This window comes from Puma concolor, chromosome E2 (genome assembly GCF_028749965.1).
Source record: "Puma concolor isolate L17-30 chromosome E2, mPumCon1.1.hap2, whole genome shotgun sequence".
Lineage (NCBI taxonomy): Eukaryota > Metazoa > Chordata > Mammalia > Carnivora > Felidae > Puma > Puma concolor.
Window position 1 is genome coordinate 60,764,661 of NC_141681.1, and position 16,471 is coordinate 60,781,131.

A 16,471-nucleotide genomic window follows, 5' to 3' on the forward strand; every position below is an offset into this window, starting at 1 on the left:
TGAACAGTCCTCAGTAGTAGTGAAACAGAAAGGTCTTTGGCGACAGGTTGCCCTGGGTTAAATCCTGGCTATTTACGAGTTGAATTTGGGCCTTTCCCAAGAAGTGTGAGGGTCCCAAATGATCACTCTGGAAATAACCTTAATGTCTGCCAGCTGGGGGAAGGGCCACATGACTAGATGCAGCCACATAGTGGGATTAATACTCTGGAGTTGTTAAAAAGAATGAAGTAGATTCTCTTCTTTGTGAGATAATCCTTGTTGATAGGATTCCTTGTCTGATGCCACACACCCCTGTCTTTTGGGTCACAGCCAAAGGACCAGGGTGGGAAACAACAGATCACCTGCCCATGGAGTGTTCTCATGCAGAATTTTGCTCAGTAAGAATTGATGATTAGATGACTCAGCTGGTCAGACCATGGGCTGCATCCAGCCAACTGATGTGTTGGTTCACTCACCTTCTTTTTAATTTAGTGAGCTGTCATCATTAAAATAGTGGGAGGGGCACCTGGGTGGCTCAGTTGGTTAAACCTCTGACTTTGGCTCAGGTCATGATGTCGCGGTTCATGAGTTCGAGCCCCAATCGGGCTGTGCTGACAGCTCGGAGCCTGGAGCCTGCTTCGGATTCTGTGTCTTTCTCTCTGCCCCTTCCCTGCCCTCCCTCCCTCCCTCGCTCTCTCCCTCTCTCTTTCTGTCTCTCAAAAATAAATAAACATTAAAAAAGTTAAAGTATTGGGATATTTTGGGGCACCAAGCTGGTTCAGTCACTAGAGCACCTGACTCTTGATCTTGGGGTCATGTGTTTGAACCCCATGGTGGGTGTACAGATTACTTAAAAATAGTAATTAAAAAATTTTAAAGATTCTGGTGGGGGCCCCTGGGTGGTTCAGTCAGTTGAGTGTCCAACTTTGGCTCAGGTCATGATCTCCCGGTTTGAGAGCTGCTGTCAGTGCAGAGCCCACTTCGGATCCCGTCCCCCTTTCTCTGCTCCTCCCCCACTTGCACGCTCTCAAAAATAAACATTAAAAAATAAAAGATATTGGGATAATTTGTGTTTACAGATAGGACTTTCATTCATTTAATCCTTCAAAAATTAAAACACTCATAGAATATCTGGTATGTGCCAAGCAATGTTTGAAGTGCTAGAGGCTCAGGAATGAACTAGAAACACAGAGTTCCTGCCATCATGGAGTCTACATTCTAGAAGGTGAGGCAGATAATCAAGAAAAAAAAAAAAAAAAGCTATAATGTAGTGAGCTCCACTTCTTTAGGGAATTTGGAATGTCAATACCCACGAGGCCAACAACTCCATGAGAAGATAGAAAAGTAACTAAGAGCCAGGGGAACCTGGGTGGCTCAGTCAGTTAAGTGTCCAACTCTTGATTTTGGCTTAGGTCATGATCTCACAGGTCAGTCAGTTAAGCACCTGACTCTTGATTTTGGCTCAGCTCATGATCTCATGGGTTCATGGGCTCAAGTCCCACATCAGGCTCTGTGCTGTCAGTGTGGATCCTACTTGGGATTCTCAATCTTCCCCTCTCTCTGACCCTCCTGCACTCACACACTCTCCTTCCCTTTCTCAAATAAGATAAACTTAAAAAAAATGGATAAAAGCCATACTTCAGTGACTTTGAGGTGATCAAAGAGCTCATTTCAGAGGCTTAAAGGTTCCTGCCTCTTTTTTTTTTTTTTTCAACATTTATTTATTTTTGGGACAGAGAGAGACAGAGCATGAACGGGGGAGGGGCAGAGAGAGAGGGAGACACAGAATCGGAAACAGGCTCCAGGCTCTGAGCCATCAGCCCAGAGCCTGACGCGGGGCTCGAACTCCCGGACCGCGAGATCGTGACCTGGCTGAAGTCGGACGCTTAACCGACTGCGCCACCCAGGCGTCCCAAAGGTTCCTGCCTCTTGAAAGGGTGTGGAGGGGCGCCTGGGTGGCTCAGTCGGTTAAGCGTCCGACTTCAGCCAGGTCACGATCTCGCGGTCCGGGAGTTCGAGCCCCGCGTCAGGCTCTGGGCTGATGGCTCAGAGCCTGGAGCCTGTTTCCGATTCTGTGTCTCCCTCTCTCTCTGCCCCTCCCCCGTTCATGCTCTGTCTCTCTCTGTCCCAAAAATAAATAAATGTTGAAAAAAAAATTAAAAAAAAAAAAAAAAAAGAAAGAAAGGGTGTGGAAACCATCCACTTAGGGGAAGGGGATATGCCTCAGGCATCCTGGTTGTCCCCTGCAATAGCCAGTACATAGTGGGTGCTTTATGAATGGCTGTCTCTTGAGAGATAGGAGCAGCTGTGGCTTTCCTGGTGACCAGATCTTTGGGAAGAACAAATTTATTCATTTGTTCATTCATTAATCCCACAGTGGTTGGAGTTTATGCCAGGGACTCTTTCTTGAAGAACTTGGACAGTTCATTTTTTTTTTTTTTAATTTATTAGAGATAGAGACAGCATGAGTGGGGGAGGGGCAGAGAGCGAGGGAGACACAGAATCCGAAGGAGGCTCCAGGCTCTGAGCTGTCAACACAGAGCCAGACGCGGGGCTTGAACTCACAAACCATGAGACCATGACCTGACCTAAGCTGAAGTCGGATGCTTAACTGACTGAGCCACCTACCTGCCCCAAAACTTGGACAGTTCAAAACCCACCTAATTTAAGACTGATCCTAACAGAAGGTGGTTAGTATGTCTCTTTACCAGGTAGAGTGATATTATAACAACAAGCATAGCTTACAATGTACATAATTGGTCATATTCAAAAGTATGGACTTTTGAGGAAGTTTTGAATTGTGAGGCTTCTTCTCATCTCATTTAAAAAAAAAATGCCACCCCCCCCCATGCTCATGATTTCAAATGTTTATAATTCAGGTTAGCATAAAATATAGCCATGATGTATTTGTATTAATCTACCGTAATATCCTTCTTGTGACCCCATCTCACAACATAAAAACTAGTGCCTTTCCAAAAATTCACATAGACCTATATAGTAACTCCTCTGTTTCCCCCCAGCCCAAGGTAACCATTAGCTCTAATCCTGGGAACCTTTCCTGCTTTTTGTACATCCACCCCTACCCCTCAGATGCTTTGGAAACTCCGTGTTAATAATTCTAGTCAGATGTAGCCAAGGGCCTGCTGTCCTAAGAGCCAAAGCTGCTTCTTATATATAAATGACTCTGCGTTTTTGCCCTCATTTGCTTTCATCTGCGCTCCCCACAGCCAGAGAGTTTTGTTTCCAGGCAATGACAGGGCTTTTCCCAGGCAGATGCAGATAGGGTCTTTGAAAAGGGGAGAGGGAGAGAGGATGAGGGCGGCAACAGGGCGGGCGGAGAGGGAGAGAGGGAGAGGAGAGAGAGAGGAGAGACCTTTCCAGCTAGTCTGCTGCAGATTCAGCACCTCGGACAGCTCAGGCCCTGACGGTTCAGCACCGCGGACAGTTCCGGGACCATAATTTTGCCGCTGCCTCTGCTGGAAACCTGAACCCTTGTAAGCAGATTCCTGGACCTCACTGTCACCCCCAGAGTTTCCGAATGCTGGTATCTGGGTATCCTAAGCTCTCCTAGTATTAACCTCAGAAACACAGGCATCGGGTATTTAACATGCCCCAAAGAGGGAATTCTGGATTCTCGATTCTCTCTCTGTCTCTCTCTGTCTCTGTCTCTCTCTCTCTCTCTCTCTCTCTCTCTCTCTCATACACACACACACACACAAAGTTGGTCTACTCTCTTCATTCACCATAGAGCATGTAGTTGCTTAGGCTTAAAGTCCAAAAGTCTGCCTCGATTCCTTCCTTTTTCCTACCTTTCACATGCCATCCATTAGTGAGTCCTCTCAGCCCCATCTCTAAAGTGTATTCTGCATCTGTCCACTGCCCTCCCCCCTGCTGCCAGACTACCATCGTGTTTTACCTGGTTGATTGCAGCAGCCTCTTAACTGATACTCCTATTTTACCTTTTGCCCCTTCTAGAGTTTTCCCCACACAACAGTTCCAGTCATGCCTTGAAAATGTAAATTGGATTATATCACAGCCTTCCTCACTGCCCTTCCGTAACTTCCCAGTGCACTTACAATAACATTCAAAGATGTCACTGTGGCTTTCAAGACCCTGGATGACTGATCCTATATCCTGTTACTCTCTCCCTTGTCTGACCACTCTGGTTACATTGGCCTCCTTGTTGTTCCTCAGGCCCTGCTGTCCTTTCTGCCATGAATTCTTGCATAACTGGCTCCTTTTCCCCTTTCAGGTCTTATCCCAAAATGCCACCTTTTCAAAAAGACCTCTCCTGACCACTCTCTTCTAAAGTGGCCTCACAGTTACTATCATGTCGATCTATTTCATGTAATTCATTGAATTAACACAAACTATATTTTTTTCTGTATTTATTGGTTTGTCTGCTTCATTTCACTAGACTATAAACTCCATTAAGACACAGGCCTCAACTGTCGTGGCACTCAGAACGACATCTGCAACATAACAGCTTTTTATTTATTTTTAAGTTTTTAATGTTTATTTTTGAGAGAGAGAGAGAGAGAGTGAGCAAATGGGGGGCAGAGAGAGAGGGAGACACAGGATCTGAAGCAGGCTCCAGGCTCTGAGCTGTCAGCACAGAGCCCAATGCAGGGCTTGAACCCACAATATGTGAGATCATGACCTGAGCTGAAGTGAGCCACCCAGGTGCCCCAAGAGCAACCTTTAATCATCTGAACTATCAGGATCACACCTGGAATTTTCCCCCAAGTTGAGGATCTGGTGATCAATAACAATGGCTCAATCTGTATGCAGTATGCATGTATTAACTCCTTTGATGTTGATGATAACCCTATGAGTTAGGAACTGTTATTGTCCTTATTTTATAGATAAGGAAACGGAGACCCAGTTAATTCACCTCCCACAGTTACACAGCTGGTGCACAGTGGATCTAGGTCTGGAAGCCAACCTCTCAAGCCCATCAAAGGCTCCATGGGCTGGGCGGCTCCCCTGGTGTCCTGCACAGGACGTTTTGCTATCAAAGGAAGTGGTGAAGGGGTGAATGAAGGGCCTTTATCTAAATCCACCTCCCCCCGCCTATCCCCTCTTCACACCGAACTATGCTGGGCATGGCTGGAAGTTCATCTCCTAAACTTCTTTTTTAAATTATTTTTTAAATGTTTGTTTACTTTTAAGAGAGAGAGACAGACAGACAGACAGTCTGAGCTGGGGAGTGGCAGAGAGAGAGGGAGACACAGAATCTGAAGCAGGCTTTAGGCTCTGAGCTATCAGCACAGAGCCCAAGGCGGGGCTCAAACCCACGAATTGCAAGATCATGATTTGAGCCAAAGTTGGACACCCAAGTGACTGAGCCACACAGGTGCCCCATCATCTCCTAAACTTCTAAACAAAGAAAGCTTCCCCTCCGAATTATGTGGCAAATATGGAAATGCCTAAGGAAACCAGTCTGTATCCTCCCATATTCTTGCCATGTGTCCTCTGGACAAATCCTTTAATTCCTTCATGCCTTAGTTCCCTTCTCTGTTAAATGGGGATAATAATACCTACCACTTGGGGCCTTTGAATGAAATGAAATAATGGACATTTGATGCCTTTGCTCATCAAATTGGTTGGATAAATGACAGTTATTTTGACTGCTTTTCTGGGAAACCAGAATTATTCAACTGTCTATCCATTTGGAATATAAAGTTAAGTTTTTACTTCACACTATTCCAAAAAGTTCCAGCAGGTACAACAAACTAAACATAAAACAAGACTGTAAAGTATGAGACTGTAGAAGAAAGTGTGTTTATGAAAGTAGGAAAAACAGATAGCTTTTACTTCATCAAAACCCAAAATTTGAGGTACTGTGTAAGCAAAGTGAAAAGACAAGTGACAGGCCAGGAGAAGATATCTGCCACAGGTAAAGTAATGGGCAAAGGATCAGTATTCAGAATATATAAAGAATGCCTATAAATCAAGAAGCAAAAGCTACACAGAGTAAGGCAGGGAAGGTATAAACAACCAATTCACAAACAGAAAATAACTGATCAACAAACACGTAATGAAATGAAAATAAGACCAAAAAGAAAACCACTTTCTCCCCCCCCCCCCCCACCCATGGCTTTATCAAAAATCTAAAAATTTGATGTAGCTTCCCTGAGAGCAATTTGGCAGGTAGCGATTACATTGTAAAACTTGAACAACAGTGATAATAGTAGCAACTGTTAGGCACTGTTCTAAACACCATACAAGCACCATATGTATTTTTTTTTTTAAACCTGGGATGTGGTAAGCATAATCATTCCCACTTAACAGAATGGGAAACCGAGGCCCAGACATGCTAAGTGACACACCCCAAAACACCCTAGGAGCAAATGGTAGCGCCAGCCTCTGACCCTAGGCAGCCTGGCCTCCGGGTCCCAGAGGCTGCCATACCTCTGCTCCAAGTCCTTCCTCCTCCCTCCTACCCTGACCCAGGGTTGTGGAGTAGAGAACCACCACGAGCCAAGAAAGTTGGTGGGCTTGGCACGCAGCTGCAGCAGGGGAAGTAGGATAGAACCTCGGTGCCCAACAGCGGAGGATGGGCGGCTCATCCCACTGTGGCCGATCGGCATGCCGGGCACAAGCCCCACAACCGCACCGCAGCCAACTCGGTTGGGTATGGAACCTGGGGCCCCTCCGCTCGGTTCCCTACCCTACTGCAGGCGCTGCTCCCCGGGAGCCGAGCGGAGAGGGGAGGAGGCGAGAAGGCCATCCCCCTCTTCCACTTTCCCCCCTCCCCCCTCCCCTGCTGCCTCCACGTCTGCGCAGCCGCGGTAGCTGCGGCGCCCGCTCTGCAGTGCCGGGACTGGGTCTGGTTGGGGAGGGTGAGTCCTCCGAGGGACCCCCGCGGGCGGGAGGTGGGGCTGGGAAACTGGGCTGGGCGGGGGAGGGAAGGGGGGCGCGGGCAGCGACCTCAGGAGCGCGCGTGTGAATGTGTGCGACTTGTCTGTGTCTGGGGGTGGAAGCAGAGGTGCAGGCCCGGGGAGGGGGTCTCCAAGCCCCTCTACTGGAAGAGTGACCGGGCTGGGGCTGGGTCGGGTCTGTCCGAGCCTGGGCGCCTCGCCCCGTGCGAGGAGGGGAATGACCCCGCGTTGCGCAGCCTCGTGGGTCGCCGCATGCACGTGCGCCCAGGTCTCGCGGGGGTCTTGGCATCTCGGTCGGTCCCCCCCCCCAATGCGAGCAGCACGCCGTGTCCCTGTGCCCACCCGCGTGTGCACTTGCGCGAGTGTACCACCCTACAGTGGCGCTGCGCACAGGCGCGGGAATCGGACACGTTTGCATCCCCGCCCAGCTCCGATTAGCTGTGTGGCTTTGATCGAGGGCCTTCTCCGTCTGCAAAATGGGCGTGACAGTATCTGCTGCGGAGAATTATGGAGAGGAATCCGTTAGGAAGAGGGTGGGGCGTGTGCCCCAGGCCTGGCACACCGGAGCGCTCCTGGAAAAGGTGGCTGCCCGTGTTGCTGATACTGTTACTGTTGTTACCGCATCCCCCTGGTTTCTTCTTCGCGGATGACCTGTTTGCTATTTCTCGGAGGACAGGGAGGCTGTGCGGTGTGAATTCCACACACACACACACACACACACACACACACCCTTGTCACCCCCGCAGATTTCTCTCTGTCCCTCCCCTCCTCCCGTCTCCATCTAACCAGATCCAGCCTCTTCTGACCTGGATCCCGGGGCTCCTGTCTTCTCCATTGGCCACCCCTCTTCCTGGGTCTTCCTTCCTGTTAGCCTGAACACAGGATTATATATTCATATTAAAAACGAAAAAGGTAGAGGGAGAGAGAAAGGAAAAGGAAAGAAGAACCAAACGGGACCCCCCCACTCGTGCTGTTTCACTAACTTTTCTATGAAGGCCAGTATTTTCTTTTCCCTTGGAAAATGTTTGTGCTCACGGCCTCCTCTCCCTATCCCCAGCGCTCCCCAGCGCACACCTTGATTGCAAACTCACAGCCGCACGACCTGTGCTCTTTGGCTCACTGGCCTGGTGTCTTCCTTTTAAACATTTGAAAGTATTGGCATTTTATTTTTTTTTTCAACGTTTATTTATTTTTGGGACAGAGAGAGAGACAGAGCATGAACGGGGGAGGGGCAGAGAGAGAGGGAGACACAGAATCGGAAACAGGCTCCAGGCTCCGAGCCATCAGCCCAGAGCCCGACGCGGGGCTCAAACTCACGGACCGCGAGATCGTGACCTGGCTGAAGTCGGACGCTTAACCGACTGCGCCACCCAGGCGCCCCAGTATTGGCATTTTAAAATGTGGAAGATTGGGGCGCCTGGGTGGCGCAGTCAGTTAAAGTGTCCAACTTCAGGGGCGCCTGGGTGGCGCAGTCGGTTAAGCGTCCGACTTCAGCCAGGTCATGATCTCGGGTCCGTGCGTTCGAGCCCCGCGTCGGGCTCTGGGCTGACAGCTCAGAGCCTGGAGCCTGTTTCCGATGCTGTGTCTCCCTCTCTCTCTGCCCCTCCCCCGTTCATGCTCTGTCTCTCTCTGTCCCAAAAATAAATAAACGTTGAAAAAAAAAATTAAAAAAAAAAATGTGGAAGATGTCATCTGAACCTATAGACTTCCAGTGTTCTCTTGAGAAATCAGAAGCTAGGAGACACTGGGCCCACATTTTCACTCTGCAGATATGGGTAGGGCGGAATGGGGCTGCTTCCTAGACACAGTCTCCTTTGCCACAGTCCCCACTACTCCCTATCACCTCTGCCCATATCATGCACCGCTCATGTTGGCATTCGCCCCTGTTTCCCTTACAACAGAGAAGTGTTTCTCTGGCCTCATAGTTAATTTTCACTTTCAAACAGTGAAAGTCAAAGCAGGAGGTGTGGGTGGGGAGGGACCCTTTATTTAGCTTTCTGGATCCATCCCATTTGTGTTTTACGCCAAACTCCTGGAGGTGGAGCCTTGCCCCCGGGGTTCCCCTCTGCTGCAACACCGGGTCTCCTGCTCTCCTTGCTCCTCTCCGCTCACTTCTCCTTCTCCCGCGGCAGAATGGGAGCTTCTGAAGGTGTCCGGTGCATCCTCAGGTGCCCAGTACAGGCCTTGCACAAAGTTCTGGCTGAGAAATGCTTTGAAAAAGTCATTTCCATTCCAGCACTCGTGGGTGGCAGGTGTTAACAGGGTCCCACAGGAAGTGATGTCTCAGCTCAGCCTTGCGGTGTGGGCACAGTTTCTAGAAGCCGACACAGAAGGGCAAGGACAAGTCAGGCAGAGGGAGAACCAATTGGTTCCCCCACTCATCAGGCACTCCTGGGCATTAATCTCCTTCGGTTTCAGAAGAAAACACACCACAAGTCTGTGAGATAGCTGATGCCACTATACACACCCCCATTTGACAGATGAGCACATTGAAATGGGGAGAATTTTTTTCAAGTTTGTTTATTGGGGGGGGGGGGGTGCAGAGGAGGGGGAGAGGGAGGGAGAGAATCCCAAGTAGGCTCCGCACTGTCGGTGCAGAGCCCGACTTGGGGTTCGAACCCACGAACTGGGAGATCGTGCCCTGAGCCGAAATCAAGAGTCGGACTCTTTTTTTTTTTTTTTTTAATTAATTTATTTATTTATTTAAAAAAAATTTTTTTTTTCAACGTTTATTTATTTTTGGGACAGAGAGAGACAGAGCATGAACGGGGGAGGGGCAGAGACAGAGGGAGACACAGAATCGGAAACAGGCTCCAGGCTCTGAGCCATCAGCCCAGAGCCCGACGCGGGGCTCGAACTCACGGACCGCGAGATCGTGACCTGGCTGAAGTCGGACGCTTAACTGACTGCGCCACCCAGGCACCCCTAGAGTCGGACTCTTAACTGACTGAGTCACCCAGGCGCCCCAAAATGTGGGGAATCTTAAGTGACCTGCCTAAGGTCACACCGCTAATGTGTGCCAGAGCCGAAATTCACCCCACACCGTCACACCCGTGCCTTGCCCTGCTAGCAGCAGTGACTATCTTATTAGTGCCATGCATTCTTTTCCTACCTTTGCGACTCTTCTCTCCTCCAGCAACACCCTAGCATTCACCCAGCTTTCACCTACTCTTTATCCTTTATACCCTCCCCACCTTTTTTTTTTCCCCTTCTAGCATTTTTATTTGACACCTGTGGTGGGCAGAAAGATGTCCACGCCCTCACCCCCAGATGGTGTGAATACGTTGGTTACAGGGTGAGGGAAGATTAAGGCTGCAGATGACATTAAGGTTGCTAATCAACTGAGATTTGGGATGGGGGCATGATCCTGGATTATTTGTGTGGGGGTAGTGCAATCATAAGGACCCTTAAAAGTGGAAGAGGGAGGTGAGGGAGAGTCTCACACGCAGTGTGAAAAACGCTCAAATGGCCAGTGCTGGCTTTAAAGACGGAGGAAGGGGCCACGGGGCCAAGCAATGCAGGCGGCCTAAGATACTTGAGAAGGCAAGGAGACTGATTCTCCCCCAGAGCCTCCAGAAGGAGCACGGCCCTGAGACACCTTGATTCTATTCCACTGAGACCCATTTCAGACTTCTGAGCTGCAGGACTGTAAGATAATAAGTTTGCGTTGTCTTAAACCACCCAATTTGTGGTAATTTGCTGCAGCAGCCATAAGAAACTAACACCGTGTCTAAAGAGTTCTTTTTAATGTGGTCAGGGGAGGGGCACAGAGAGGGAGACACACAATCTGAAGCAGGCTCTAGGCTGTGAGTTGTCAGCACAGAGCCTGACATGGGGCTCGAACTCACACCATGAGATCATCACCTGAGCCAAAATCAAGAATTGGATGCCCAACCCACTGAGCCACCCAGGTGCTCCTATTTTAACTCAATTTTTAAATAGCAATAAAAGAGGGTGCTGAAGAGGTGGGGAACCTTGCCTCTTTGGGGTTCAGTGCTATTCAGGTATGTCTAAGGCCACCTCCCGGACTGTCCTGAAGGAGGGAAAGTGTAGGGAATGTGGTGACCTGCCTCCACCCATGTGACCAGAGTGGATCTTGAGGTGCGTGCAGCTGATGGGATGGACTGGGGAGAGGGGTTAGGGAACAGAATTGGTGGGGTCAGTGGTGGAGTGGACTGGACGGGCCTAGAGCAGAGCAGGGGAAGCATTCTGTAAGACAAGAGCAGGTGGGCTTAGCGGTCCTTCGGATGTGCGGGTGAGGAGGCAAGTGGACAGTGATGCTTGTGGACGGTGGCGGGGAAGATTCATGGTGGAGCCCTGGTCAAGAGCAGGGGACCCAGGAGGCAGGATGTGCAGGAGGTGGGGGAGAGAGGGCACAGGTGTCTGGGGAAATGCATTTGGATTTGGGTTTCGAGGGTCTGGGAGTCACCCCTGTCCATAAGGAAGACCTACGTGATGATTAGTGACGTTGAAGCGCAGGACATAGTCTGCGTATCCGCAAGCATATGTTGGTTTCTGTTATGAAAACATTTCACATCTACTCACGGGTATGAGGATGGGTCTGAGAGCCACCATCTTCCACCTTCCAGGTTGGGAAATCATCATTTGTTTGTTCTGACCCCCTGTTGTCTACTTCTTTTGACTTCACTGCGGAAGTACCTTATCTCCCCTCCCCTCCCCTCCCCTCCCTTCCCCTCCCCTCCCCTCCCCTCCCTTCCCATCCCATCCCAACTTTTAAGTAGACTCCACACACCCAATGCCCAATGTGAGGCTTGAACTCATGACCCTGAGATTGAGAGTCAGATGCTCTACCCACTGAGCCAGCCAGGCGCCCCTTAGAAGTATTTTAGAGCAAATCTCAGCCATCACTACTCTGACATATTTTTTTCCAACGTTTTTTTTTTTTTTTTTTTTTTTTTTTTATTTTTGGGACAGAGAGAGACAGAGCATGAACGGGGGAGGGGCAGAGAGAGAGGGAGACACAGAATCGGAAACAGGCTCCAGGCTCTGAGCCATCAGCCCAGAGCCCGACGCGGGGCTCGAACTCACGGACCGCGAGATCGTGACCTGGCTGAAGTCGGAAGCTTAACCGACTGCGCCACCCAGGCGCCCCTGGAGTATTTTATTTTTAAATGTTTATTTATTTTATTGTTTTAAATTTTTTTTTTCAACGTTTATTTTTGGGACAGAGAGAGACAGAGCATGAACAGGGGAGGGGCAGAGAGAGAGGGAGACACAGAATCGGAAACAGGCTCCAGGCTCTGAGCCATCAGCCCAGAGCCTGATGCGGGGCTCGAACTCATGGACCGCGAGATCGTGACCTGGCTGAAGTCGGACGCTTAACCGACTGCGCCACCCAGGCGCCCCTGGAGTATTTTATTTTTAAATGTTTATTTATTTTATTAAAAAAAAATTTTTTTTTCAACGTTTATTTATTTTTGGGACAGAGAGAGACAGAGCATGAACAGGGGAGGGGCAGAGAGAGAGGGAGACACAGAATTGGAAACAGGCTCCAGGCTCTGAGCCATCAGCCCAGAGCCTGACGCGGGGCTCAAACTCACGGACCGCAAGATCGTGACCTGGCTGAAGTCGGACGCTTAACCGACTGCGCCACCCAGGCGCCCCAAATGTTTATTTATTTTGAGAGAGAGAGAGAGTGAGCACACATGCACAGGGAAGGGACAGAGGGAGAGAGAATCCCAAGCTGGCTCCGAGATGTCAGCGTAGAGCCCTACATGGGGCTCGATCTCAGGAACTTTGAGATCATGACCTGAGCTGAAATCAAGGGTCAGAGGCTTAACCCCCTGGGCCACTTAGGCACCACGCTCTGCCCCCCACCTTGAAACTGCTATTCCTTTTCTTGCTTCATTGGTCTCTGGAGCACGTACCATCGTGTGGTGCGCTGTCTGGCTCCCCACCCCCACCCCTGCTGGAATGTGAGCCCCACAAGAGCAGTGGGCTTTGCTTCCATCACTGCACTGTCTCTGGCACCTAGAAATAGTGCCTGGCACACAGGTGACACTGTGCTGAATGACTAAATGTTTGTCGGTCCTCAGGTTCTGAGTCCTGTGCCCGGGAACCCAACGGGAACCGGAGGAGTTCTGCATCGCCCCGCCTCCCGGGAAGATGCAGAGCCTCAGGCCTGAGCAGATTCGGGGGCTGCTGGAGCCCGAGAGGGCCAAGACGCTGCTGCCTCGGGAGAGCAGGGCCTGGGAGAAGCGCGCCACCCCCACCAAAGACTGGGTGGCAGTGGAGGTCGGGGCCACCGGCTGTGATGGTGACGAGAAAGGTGAGGGGCGGGGGGTCCCATGGGAGGTTGGCGGTGGGGTGGGGAAGACACAACATTCGTTAACATTTATTCAACAAATGTTTATGGACCTTGTGTCCGTCAGCTTTTGCTGTGGAGCGAGTCGCCCCAAAACTCAGTGGCTTAAGGCAACAGTCATTTCTCTGCTCATGCTTCTGCAGGTCAGCAGGATGATGTGGGCTGAGGGGACCGCTGGCTGGCTTCCCCAGCCTGCATCCGCACCTGCGGCCACAGCGAGCTGGCGAGGCAGCTGGTCGACCCCGCGCGTCTGGCTGGCTTGACGGTGCTGACTTTAGGCCGCTTGTTTCCCGCAGGCCAGCCCGGGCTGGTTCTCACGAGAGTCGCCCGGGCCAGCTCGGGGTCAGTCTCAGGAGAGTTTTCTCTTGATTGCGGGCGAGAGAGGGAAGGGCCTCCATTCACAAGCAGTTTTTTAAGCTGTGCTGGCAACCCACTTGCTTAGGGGCCGTTGCTCAAAATAAGCTACTCGGTCAAGTTCAGCATCACTGAGGGAGGGGACCGCCCAGGGGTGTGGATGTGGGTGTCAATGAATAAGTTGAAGGCCCTTGGGGACGAAAATCTACCACAAGCACCCACTGTGTGCCAGGATCTAGCGGCAAACAAGATGGCCGCAGTAGAGCTCAGATTTTAGTGGAGAAACCGACAACAAACAAGTTTTGAAAGAAGCAGCCAGGGCCACACATGCAATGACCCTCCGTGGCGACAAGCTTGCTGTGTTCCAGGAGGTTATGGTGACCAGAGGGAGAGCGTGAGTTCTTGCTGATGGAGGTGAGGAGGGGTGGACTAGAGAGACACCAAGGATAATGCCTGGGGTTTGGGCTCAAACTGCTGGACAAGGGGTGGTGCCATTTGCTGAGACGCGGACCCCCGAAAGGCAGCCCCGCAGCAGAACGGGGACTGGACCTTCTACTGGGGCAGGGTCTTCCCTTCTCCCAGAGGGGAGGAACAGCCGCCGGGCAGAGGCGTGGATGCTATGGGTGTCCGTCCTGGTAGTGGGGAGGGGGTTGGGGGCTCCTAGCAGGGCCTGGGTGCAGGAAGACTGGAAAATGCCCATCTTTGGCCTGACCCCCAGTTCTCACCAGCTAAGGAGTGAGAAGGACGTTGATGTCCTCATGTGGGGAGTTTGCTCCACCAGGGGCTGGAAGCTGGGGAAGCCTGCTTCATCCTGGTTTCATTCCGTGGATTAAACCTCACTGGGTTTTGCTGGAGGCCTGGAGAGAAGGGACCGTTTTACCCATTTGACAGGTGCAGGAACAGAGGTTCCGGTGGCAGGTCACATCAGGTGACCCGCTTGAAATCTTCCAGGTAATTACAGAAATAGGACCGGAATTCAGGTCTCCTGTTCTCTCTGCCCTACCTGAACCACGTGGACCAGAATGTGTGCGCATGCGCCACGTGCCGTGGGAAATCAGGAGAAAAGGGACAGGACGCCAGGCGGGGCGAGCAAACAGAGCCCACCCCAGCCAGCCTGGTCACTCACTCCTGGCTCCTTTCTTCTTCCCTCAGGTCTGTCCTCTCAAGGGACCGGGCTGGCCCAGGAGTGGACCTCGGCGGACGTAGATGACGGGTCAGAGGACTCGCAGGTATGTTGGACGGTTCCTTCCTCTTTCGCAAACCCCCGCCCTGCAGATCTCAGTGGGTCGTCAGTTCCTTGCCTCAGAACTCCTCCGCCTCCCGAAAGTCTGTTTGGGGAATGTGAGCCCCCGAGAAGCCTCCCCCTGGAAACAGGACATATCCCTGTGGTAGTCAGACATGGCACGGAGGGTCTCCAGGTGGTGTGTAGCTCCATCCACACATACCCCAAAACCTTCACTCATAAACTCAAAGTAACCGTTCATTCATCTGTCCCCTCATTCACCCACCCAACCTTTCATTTGCCTGCTCATACATCTGCCCGTTCCACCCATGCCTCCATCCGCCCGTCCATTCATCTACCTCATCTGTCTGTCCACTTATCCATCCGCTCACTGATCCTCCTATCCGTTCACATTCCCACCTGTCCAGCCACCCATCCATCGATTCACGGACCCATTGTATCCATCCACCGGCCGTGGTCAGGATTTGGTTACTGTTCACCCACCCACATGCCTACCCATCCGTCTGTTCATCTCTGTCCATCCGCTTGTCCACTCACCAACCCACTCAGCCATCCCTCCGTCTGTATAGCCGTCCATCCACTAACCACTCCCTGGGTTTTAATCCCAATAATATGCGTGAAACCAAGCAGAGTTATCAAGCACGTTCCTTCATTGAAACACCTAATGTTTTCTTTGGGGAACAGAAGACATCAATATGTTAAATATTAACAGTGGTTCTTTTATTTATTCATTTATTTTATGCATTAGGAAAATCATACAACCACTCTCAGCAACACGAGGGTCCCATCTCCCAATCATCTGTCAGAAATCCAACTGAGACTGGTTTCAGCCAGGAAAGCGATTTACGGACTCACACTGGGGGGAGGGAGGAAACCATGAAGGTGCAGAAACAAGTGCTACAGTGGAAGGCTCAAAGGAAGAAGTTAACGATGTGGGCCTAGAGGCTTATTCTAGAATATTCTGGAGATAGGGAAACAACAGACCTCGGGTTTTAGGGGTAAGAATTTATAGAGCAGGGAAGGAAACATTTTCCTCCGACCAGGCAGAGGGAACAGCATTTGCAAAGGCACAGAGGCATGATGTAGCATGGCATAGTTGGGCGGGGGGGGGGGGGGGAGGGGTGGTGGTATTGGACTTGAGGGGAGAGCAGTGGGGGATGTAGGTGAAAATCTGCCTGGAATGAGATCATTCATTCATTCCACAACTGTTTCTTGAGCACACACTATGTGCCAGGCAGTGTTCGAGACACTGAGGCACAACAGTGGATCGGATAGAAATGGCACCTCCCTTCATTGGACTTACAGTCACTGAGGTAGACAGACAATAAGCAAAATGAGTGGCTAAATTACAAATCGTGCCGGGTGGTAATAAGTGCTACCGAGAAAAATAAGGCAGGAAGGGGGTTCAAGAGTATGGAGTGGGGTAGGAGTTGCCATTTTAGGAAAGGTGTCCAGGGAAGTCCTGAGAGAGAGATACCGGAGTAAAGGCATCAAGGAGGTGGGAGAGTGAGACTGGCAGGTGTCCACTGGGAAGAGGTTCTAGGCCGAGGGGCACAGCAAGTGCAAAGGCCCTGGTGTAGGAGTGTGCCCGGCACGTGTGCGGAACAGCAGTAGGGGTCAGTTGGCCGGAGAAGAGTGGGACAGTAGGAGGAGACAAGGTCCTAGAGGTGATGGATGATGTAGTGG

General features: G+C 50.9%; 1 protein-coding gene across 4 annotated transcripts in view; it reads left to right on the forward strand.

Moving 5' to 3' along the window:
* SMIM17 (small integral membrane protein 17) overlaps window positions 1–16,471 on the forward strand; it is a 38,461-nt gene that overhangs the window by 15,222 nt on the left and 6,768 nt on the right. For 2 of the 4 annotated variants that reach the window (XR_015245080.1, XR_015245079.1), the window contains exons 3-4: window positions 12,920–13,152; window positions 14,695–16,452. Coding sequence is in view for 1 of the 4 variants with exons in the window: in XM_086690818.1 (XP_086546944.1) it covers window positions 12,990–13,152; window positions 14,695–14,771 (240 nt within the window). In the remaining 3 variants the exon portion in view is untranslated. Of the gene's footprint in view, window positions 1–6,571; window positions 6,825–12,919; window positions 13,153–14,694; window positions 16,453–16,471 lie in introns of those variants that run through there. The other 2 variants (XR_015245081.1, XM_086690818.1) reach the window with 2 other exon arrangements.